The sequence below is a fragment of the Penaeus chinensis genome, chromosome 2 (genome assembly GCF_019202785.1).
Source record: "Penaeus chinensis breed Huanghai No. 1 chromosome 2, ASM1920278v2, whole genome shotgun sequence".
NCBI classification, from domain to species: domain Eukaryota; kingdom Metazoa; phylum Arthropoda; class Malacostraca; order Decapoda; family Penaeidae; genus Penaeus; species Penaeus chinensis.
Window position 1 is genome coordinate 10,494,482 of NC_061820.1, and position 10,000 is coordinate 10,504,481.

At 31.9% G+C, this 10,000-nt stretch overlaps 2 protein-coding genes across 3 annotated transcripts in view; both read left to right on the forward strand.

The window, feature by feature from the left end:
- Positions 1 to 658, forward strand: part of LOC125033334 — a 2,659-nt gene extending 2,001 nt beyond the window's left edge. The window contains exons 5-6 of the mRNA XM_047624745.1: positions 112 to 252; positions 420 to 658. Of these exons, the coding sequence (XP_047480701.1) occupies positions 112 to 252; positions 420 to 500 (222 nt within the window). The 3' untranslated portion in view covers positions 501 to 658. The remainder of the gene's footprint in view (positions 1 to 111; positions 253 to 419) is intronic.
- Positions 659 to 4,047: 3,389 nt separating this feature from the next.
- LOC125033326 overlaps positions 4,048 to 10,000 on the forward strand; it is a 7,161-nt gene continuing 1,208 nt past the window's right edge. The window contains exons 1-5 of one of the 2 annotated variants that reach the window (XM_047624722.1): positions 4,048 to 4,142; positions 4,448 to 4,549; positions 5,007 to 5,158; positions 5,353 to 5,493; positions 5,667 to 5,900. In XM_047624722.1, coding sequence (XP_047480678.1) covers positions 4,073 to 4,142; positions 4,448 to 4,549; positions 5,007 to 5,158; positions 5,353 to 5,493; positions 5,667 to 5,735 — 534 coding nt within the window. In that variant the 5' untranslated portion in view covers positions 4,048 to 4,072 and the 3' untranslated portion in view covers positions 5,736 to 5,900. Of the gene's footprint in view, positions 4,143 to 4,447; positions 4,550 to 5,006; positions 5,159 to 5,352; positions 5,494 to 5,666; positions 5,901 to 8,349; positions 8,452 to 8,877; positions 9,030 to 10,000 lie in introns of those variants that run through there. The other variant, XM_047624732.1, reaches the window with a different exon arrangement.

The window sequence follows — 10,000 nt, forward strand, 5'->3', positions numbered from 1 at the left end:
ATTTACTATATGCATACAGACATAATTAATGTAATAATATATGCAGTTATGTCTTCAAAGCTTGCATCCATGCCATTATTCCATTACATTTTAATTGTATATATTTAAAAGGATGATGGTATGTTCGATGCGACGACGTTCACAGCCAACTTGATTGCTAAGTTAGGAGAAGCAGAGCAAACTGAGCAAGCAGAGGCTATGTTGGCTGCCATTGAGGACGGCGTTTGTGCAGTCGAGGAGAGCGAACCTAACGTAAGGCTTTCATATTCAGCTGAAAGATACAATTAACTGCCAACTGTGATCTGAGATTTTTTCTTTAAATGTTCTTTTAACTGATTAGCCCATTGTCGAAGATGTTATTCTGGCATTATAGACAACGAAATTGTTTTCACTAATGATTGCGTTCTATTTATCCGTAGATGATGCTGGTCTTCGATTTCATATGGTGCCTCAAAGAGGAGTGTAAAGAAGCAACCGAACCATCATCTGAAGAAGAATAACAATGAACACGGAAAGAGCAAAGTTGCCGGAAATCCTATCTACGCTCCTTACAAACTGATCGTTTTGATCTTGTAAATTCTGATTCAATTCAAAATCTTTTGAATCCAAAATCTTATCTCAAATCCACCTAATAATCCTAATAAATCCTTAGCAGTCACTTGATCCTTTCTAACCTAATTTTTATGAACAATCCTCCATGAATGTAATATGACTGTATATACGTTATACGGTATGCAGTAATTACGACGATGAGATATATATGCAGAGGGCCAACTGTTGCTAGCAGACCGCTATCTCCATTTTTTCTCTTTTTAATAAACCAAGACTGAGCGACTGGGATTGGTCTCTTCGTCCCCATACCACTCAAACGCTAATAACATGTTTGTCTTGCCTCAAAAATAACCTATTAAATATCTAAACCAAAGAATGCCTATGTGAAGTTTGAAAGATTGAATAGTAAAAGGGGCTTTTGAGTAGCAAAATAAGAGACAGTTTATAGTATCTACAAGGATGAGTGAATATCATCACAGTATGTGGAAATGTTTCCTTTAACTAAGCATATTTCCAAGTACAAGGAAACTTCTGCTTTAATTTAACATGAATTCATTTCTCATTAACAATTGTGCTTTGCATGTGTGCACATACGAATATGTTATACATTTATATGATCTAAAAATAAATATAAGTAATTTTAATCAAATTCTCAAGTTTTTACTAAACTTCTATTTCTACATCCACCATTGCAGGAAGATATGTTTTAGGCAATGTTTATTAGTTTGAGAACTTAATCAAAGTCTATACAGATTTGCAATGAAATTACTATTCAACACCAAAGTGGTTTGTGACTTCATACTTGACCTTGGACGCAGATCTGTTGTCTCTGCTTTCTAATTCAGTATAAATTTTCCGTGATTTCATCGTGTGAAAAGGATTATTGGCATCATAACAATAAAACACTCAGTTGATTAGACACTGGCTGAAAAAAAGAATATTTCAAAAGTTTAAGGTACGCGTGCTACAAAGTCCTCCAGGAGGATCACAGTTATAAGAGTTTTACGACTAAAAGTTGCTAGCAAACTAAAGCAGCAACAAAACCGTATTCAAAACGCATTTAACTTCTCAGCAACGAGTATTATCTGCCAGGTCTATATACATGTTTTTGTTTGTTTGTTTTTCTCTCTTTAATTTACTGTGAATAAATATTTCTTCTAGCATTTTAGATAGATGTATGGTATACTTAATCAAACATATTTACTAGAGGATTTATCGTAAATATACCATTCCATTAAATCGAAGGAAAGTACAAGACTTTCTTTAGATATTTTTTTGTCAGTAATCGCACAAAACCAACGATTATGTCCACAAGAGAGTTTCTAGGAATTACACAGAGCGACAATCCTATTTGGACACCAAAGGAAATGAATACGGAAAATGTACTAGCTTTCAACAGCGAAGCGGTATGGCCCAGCATTTGGTACACTTACCATACGTTCATACTATAGAGAGATAGAAATATAAACATACATATACATACATATATATATATATATATATATATATATCCTGTGCAAACACATATATACAGTATACTAAAACATATTTTTCATTAATTAATAATTTGTTTTGAAAGATTTCGAGAAGCCATTAAAGCCACGAATTAGCATATATATATATATATATATATATATATATATATATATATATGCGTGCGAATGTATATGTAAATGAATATATATATGCATGTGCATATATACATATATATATATATATATATATATGTATATGTATATATACACATATATACATGTGTGTGTATATATATACATATATATACAAATATATATAATGTGTATACGTATCTATGTTATAATTTTCCAGACCTGATATGCCATTTGTTAGGAGAGATCATTATTCTTCCTTTCACAAAAATTCTTCACAAGTACCTTTATGGTTCTTAACTTTCAAGATGATCAGCTTGATACGTGCCAGTTAATCAGAGTATTTGTTTATGCATGTATACATATATATTATTTACATTTACCTATCTGCCTGTCTACATATATGCTACATATAAGAAACTATTAAAAAACTTTAAGACATTAGATAACTCAAAACTGATGTACTGCATTAACCTCATGCCCATGCCTCATTTACATATATGGGTACATGCATGCAAATATTACATACATAAAAAATCACCAAAATGTGTGTGTGATGTTTAATAATATACATATGTGTGTATATATATGTATGTATATATATGCATATATATACATATATACGTGTGTAATATTATTTCTTGCAAATATATATACTGTATATGTAATGTATTTATGTGTATATACATGCATATCTGTATGTGTGTGCATCTGCATGTTTCTGTGTATATACATGTGTGTGTGTGATCTGTGTATGTAATTACATGCATGTACATGTATATAATTACATATATATATATATATATATATATATACATATATACTCATATGAATTTATGTGTGCGTGTGTGTGTGTGTGTGTGTACATACAGGGAAGAGGGGGAGAGAGACATTGCAAGAGTTGGTAGTAGATTCAGTATACGAGTGCCGCTGCAATATTGCATATGTTGCTGTATATAATGTATAGATATTTCTTAACAAGGGTGCGTAAATAACAAATGAGTTCTTATAAAACAAAATCCAAATACTTCAATTCTTTTGGCGTCATCACAAACTGGCCTGTGTTCCCCATCCTTGACAGCTGAGTCACCAAGACACAGCAAAGACGCCACTGCTTCGTATATAAAAGCCGACTCAACATCCAGTCACCACACAACTTCACACCCTGTAGAAGTTCCAGTGTCACTCTTGGTTGTGAGTATCCGCTGTATATGCACGCGTATATATGTGTATATATACATATATATGTGTGTGTGTGTATGTGGGTGTATCTAATGTATATAATATACACAGTATATGTAATGAATATATAATGTATATATATGAATATATACATGTATGTAAAATGCATGTAAATGTCTTTGTATATTTATGCATCACTAAAGTATCGGTAGACAGATAATTATATATATATATATACATATATATATTATACGTATATATGTATATATTTGTATATGTATATGTATACATATATGTGTGCATATATATGCATAAATATATACACATGCATATGTATATATATATATATATATATATATATATATATATATATATATGCATTTATATTTGCTTGTGTGTCGTGTATATATACGTTAATATATATGTAAATATACACATAAATATGTATATATGTGTATATAAACGATGTTTATGAATATATATTTATATATATACTTTCTTCGAGTTAATATACATACATACACATTTATATAATCACACATATTTATGTGGGTGTGTTTATTCTATTTACAGTATAAATGTATCCTAGGCAGGCAGTTGGACATGTACTAGATTATACTTATATGTATAGATAGATGAATGACTATATAAAGATACATAAATATATAGAAAAGAAACACAAATAATGTCTAAAAATAATTAACACTGTTTCACAGTGAGTCGCTATCATTATGAAGGAGCTGTTGATGCTGTTCGCGCTCGCGGCCGCCATGGTGGCGGTTCAGGCTTCCAGGGGAAGAGGTAAGGTCCAGAGAACTTTTCCTGATTTTACATAGTGTAATGTTTTAGCTGAAAAGGAAGACGAAACCATTTCAAAGAAGTTTCATGGAACTTATCCAAATCCATTTTTCTTCTGCCTCTAGTTTGTCTTTTTAGGCACGTGCAAAGAACACTGAACGTCCGTTCGGCATGACAGTGAGAACCTCAACTTACCATAGGTTACATTAGTTGGTAAACAACAAACGAGGATAATATCCCTAGGTTTGAACTAATAGCACATATTATGAAACTACTATAAACTAAACTTGGATCATTCTCTTGAACAGGTGAATGCCACGACGTGATATTCGAGCTAATGCATAAGGAAAACATGACAGAAATCATAGGAAGCTGTATGGAGGAAAATGGAATCGTCCCAAACCTAAACGGTGAGTAATTTTCGAATGACATTTGATATTTTGAGGATAATGTTAACTCTATGTCACTGGAAACATGCAATGTCCACTGTGGTGTTGTTTTATGAAGTGTTTACGCACAGATAGTTCCACAAGTGCTTAGACACCAACGAGTCATATAGTAGACCTGTGTGACCTTACATGATTTCCCCTTTTCGGAAAAAAAATATGATGCTATTAATATTATTATTGACATTCTGATATGTCACTAACACCACTGATAACAATATAACAAATAAAATATATATATTTCCGAAAATGAAGAATGGTAAACAGGGGAGATAGATAGGACTAGTATTTGACTCCTTGGTGACTAAGCACCTGGGAATCATCTATGTATAAATATAATCAACTGTGGGATAATGTTAAGTGGTGCATGCAAGCTAAACACTGAATGAAATGGTTGGAAGTAAAAATGAAATACCCAAAGGGGCTGGTCGACGACCCGGCGGCCGCAGAGGGCGTAACAGATTTGGCAGAGGAAAGAGAAGTCCTCATATGATGCGGTTCATTTCACGCCTTCCTCAAGAAAATCAGACAGCCCTAGCCGAGTGTATCTTCGAGAAGGAAGACCTTCTCACAGTGAGTTCGTCTCGATTTTTCTCTATCTAATCTTCACACCAATGTAAATGTTTTGTTAGCAGGTCATTATGAGTTATGTACTTTTCAATTTACCATATGCTTACAGACATAATGAATGTAATATAATCATTTACGTCATCAAATGTTCAATCCATACCAGTACTTCATCATATCTTAATCTTATTTATAAAAAGGATGATGGTTTGTTCGATGCGACGGCGTTCACAGAAGACTTGACCGCCAAGTTAGAAGAAATAGAGCAATCTACGGTAACAGAGGCTATGTTGGCTGCCATTGAGGACGGCGATTGTGTAGTCGAGGAGAGCGAACCAAACGTAAGGCTTCCATACTCAGCTGAAAGTTATAATCAATTGTCAATTATGAACTGTGACGTTTTCTTCAAATGCCCTCTTAACTGAATGAAATTAGCTCAATGTCAAAGATTTTATTCAAGCATTTTATACTACGAAATTGTTTTCACTAATGGTTACGTTCTATTTATCCGTAGCTGATGCTGGTCTTCGATTTCATAAAGTGCCTCAAAGGTGTGTGTGACACATCATCTGAAGAAGCATAACAGTGAACACGGAAAGAGCAAAGCAACGGTTACCAGAAATCCAATCTACGCTCCTTTCAAATTGATAATTGATCCTGCAAATACTGATTCTATTCAAAATCTTTTGACTCTAAAAGCTAATCTGAAATCCACCTTTATTTCTTCCTATTAAATCCTAAGCATTCAGTTGATCATTCTTAACCTGCTTACGAAATTCTCCTTGAATGTTATATGACGACATACCTTAACAGTATACAATGATTAAATATATTCAGGAAACCAACTGTTGCTGGCAGATTTCATAGATCATCTGACACTTATGGTAGAAATAATTGTTATTCAAATCACTAATTCTCTCATGTGGACATGTTTTCCTGTTTATTAACCCAAAACTGAGTGGCTGGGGTAGGTCTCTCAATCCCCATACCACCCTGACTCTAATAAAACTTTTATCTTGCCCCAAGAATGACCTATTAAATCTTTAAACCATAAAATGCCTATGGGAAGGTGGAAAGATTGAATAGTAAAAGGTGTTTTGAGTGGCAAAATACGAGACAGGTTATAGTAACTATAAGGATGAGTGAATAGTATCACAAGATGTAGAAATGTTTTCTTTAACTTTATAATTTTGACATTAGTAAGCATAGTTCTAAGTATAATGAAACCTCTACATGTGTGCATATATAAATGTTATACATTTACATGATCTAAAAATTAATAAGTGGTAATTTCACTAAACTTCTATTTCTATATCCACCACTGGAGGAAGATATGTTTTAGGCAATGTTTATTCGTTTGACCGATTTTAATCAAAATCGTATACAGATTTGCAATGAAATTACTATTCAGCACCAAAGTGGTCTGTCATAGACTTCCTTCTTTACATTGGGCGCAGATCTGTTGCCTCTGCTTCCTAATTCAGCATAAATTTTCCGTGATTTCATCCTGTGGAAAAGGTTATTGACATCATAATAGTGAAACACTCATTACTCCATTAACTGGACACTGGCCGAAAAAAAATCTTTTAGAACTATTTTAAAAGTATAAGGTGCGTGTGCTACAAAGTCCTCCAGTTTCTCTAGGCGAAATCAGACGCTAATACTACGTGTAAATGAATTTTGTATAAACCGGAGTGAATAAAATAGGTAACCGTTTTAATGGAGGATGAAATAGAATCAAGCATAGGTATGATATTTTTACGACTACAAATTGCTCGCAAATTATAGTAGAAACAAATCAGTATTCAAAACGCATTCAACTTCCCAGTAACGATTATTACCTGCCAGGTCTACCTTCATATATATGCTTTTTTGTTTGTTTTTCTCCCTTTTATTTACTGTGAATAAGCTTCTAGCATTCTGTATAGATATTCCATACACGTGATAAAGCATATTTCCTATAGGATTTATCGTAAATGTACCATTTCATTAAATCGAAGGAAAGTACAAGACGTCCTGAGATAATTTCTTGTCAGAAATCGCACAAAACCGACGATGTACACAAGAGAGTTTCTAGGAATTACACAGAGCGACAATGCTCTTTGGATACCAAAAGAAATGAATACGGGAAATTTACTAGCTTTCAACAGTGAACCGGTATGTGTCCAGCATTAGGTACACTTACCATACCCACCGTCATACTTTCATAATATAGAGAGATAGAAATATAAATGTGTGTATATATATACTGTGCAAACACACACACACATATATTGTATACTAAAAAGTAAATTTAAATTATTCTATGGAGTCAGACTAAATCCGTATGCTGTGAAGATTTTATTTTTCTGATTCGCATAATCTTTTTCATTCATAAATAATTTGTTTTGAAAGATTTCGAGAAGCCATTAAAGCCACGAATTTGCATATATACATATACATTTATATGTATGTATGTATATAGATAAATATATATGCCTATGTATATATATATATATATGCGTGTATGTATGTATATATATACATGTGTATATAATGTGTATATGTACCTATGTTATAATTTTCCAGACCTGATATGGCATTTGTTAGGAGAGAATTATCCAATTTCTTTATTTATTCTTCCTTTTACAAACATTCTTCACAAGTACCTTTATGGTTCTTAACTTTCAACATGATCAGTTTGATACGTGCCAGTAAATCAGAGTATTTGTTTATGCATGTATACATATATATTATTTACATTTACCTATCTGCCTGTCTACATATATGCTACATATAAGAAACTATTAAAAAACTTTAAGACATTAGATACTCAAAACTGACTGTACTGCATTAACCTCAGCCCATGCCTCATTTACATTTTATGGGTACATGCATGCAAATATTACATACATAAAAAATCACCAAAATGTGTGTGTGATGTTTAATAATATACATATGTGTGTATATATATGTATGTATATATATACATATATATACATATATATATATATATGAATATAACCATTATATATGTAAATATCTTTGTCTATTTATGCCTCACTAAAGTGTCAGCAGACAGATAATTATATATATATATATGTATATGTATACATATATGTGTGTATATATATAAATATATAATATATATTATATATATACATATACATAATATGAAAAACTACTATAAACTAAACTTGGATCATCCTCTCGAACAGGTGAATGCCACGAGGTGATATTCGAGCTAATGCATAAGGAAAACATGACAGAAATCATAGGAAGCTGTATGGAGGAAAATGGAATCGTCCCAAACCTAAACGGTGAGTAATTTTCGAATGACATTTGACATTTTGAGGATAATGTTAACTCTATGTCACTGGAAACATGCACTGTCCACCGTGGTGTTGTTTTATGAAGTGTTTACGCACAGATAGTTCCACAAGTGCTTAGACACCAACGAGTCATATAGTAGACCTGTGTGACCTTACATGATTTCATTTTTCGGAAAAAAATCTGATGCTATTAATATTATTATTGATATTCTGATATGTCACTAACACCACTAATAATAATATAAGAATTAAAATGAAGAATGGTAAACAGGGGAGATAGATAGGACTCTTTGGTGTCTAAGCACCTGGGAATCATCTATGTATAAATATAATAAACTGTGGGATAAGATTAAGTGGTGCATGCAAGCTAAACACTGAATGAAATGGTTGGAAGTAAAAATGAAATACCCAAAGGGCCTGGTCGACGACCCGGCGGCCGCAGAGGGCGTAACAGATTTGGCAGAGGAAAGAGAAGTCCTCATATGATGCGGTTCATTTCACGCCTTCCTCAAGAAAATCAGACAGCCCTAGCCGAGTGTATCTTCGAGAAGGAAGACCTTCTCACAGTGAGTTCGCCTCGCTCTTTTTCTATCTAATCTTCACACCAATGTAAACGTTTTGTTGACAGGTCATTATGAGTTATGTACTTTTCAATTTACCATATGCTTACAGACATAATGAATGTAATATAATATATACATATATATATATATATTACATATATATATATATATATTATATATATATAAATATATATAATATATATTATATATATATATATGTGTGTGTGTAATATATATAATATATACATAGTATATGTAATGAATATATAATGTATATATATGAATATAACCATTATATATGTAAATATCTTTGTCTATTTATGCCTCACTAAAGTGTCAGCAGACAGATAATTATATATATATATATGAATATAACCATTATATATGTAAATATCTTTGTCTATTTATGCCTCACTAAAGTGTCAGCAGACAGATAATTATATATATATATATGAATATAACCATTATATATGTAAATATCTTTGTCTATTTATGCCTCACTAAAGTGTCAGCAGACAGATAATTATATATATATATATAATAAATATAAAAATATATATATATAATATATACATAGTATATGTAATGAATATATAATGTATATATATATATAAATATATATAAAATATAAATATATAAATATATAATAAATATATATATATTATATGTATATTATGTACATTTTGAGGATAATGTTACTCTATGTCACTGGAAACATGCACTGTCCACCGTGGTGTTGTTTTATGAAGTGTTTACGCACAGATAGTTCCACAAGTGCTTAGACACCAACGAGTCAATATAGGTAGGAGCCTGGATGGTGGACACTCGTAGTACACGTCTACTACTCCACAGACCGCACGTAGCTCACAAGATCGACTTCTGAAGTCAGATAATATAAGAAGTTGTATAATCTGATATGTCACTAACACCACTAATAATAATATAAGAATTAAAATGAAGAATGGTAAACAGGG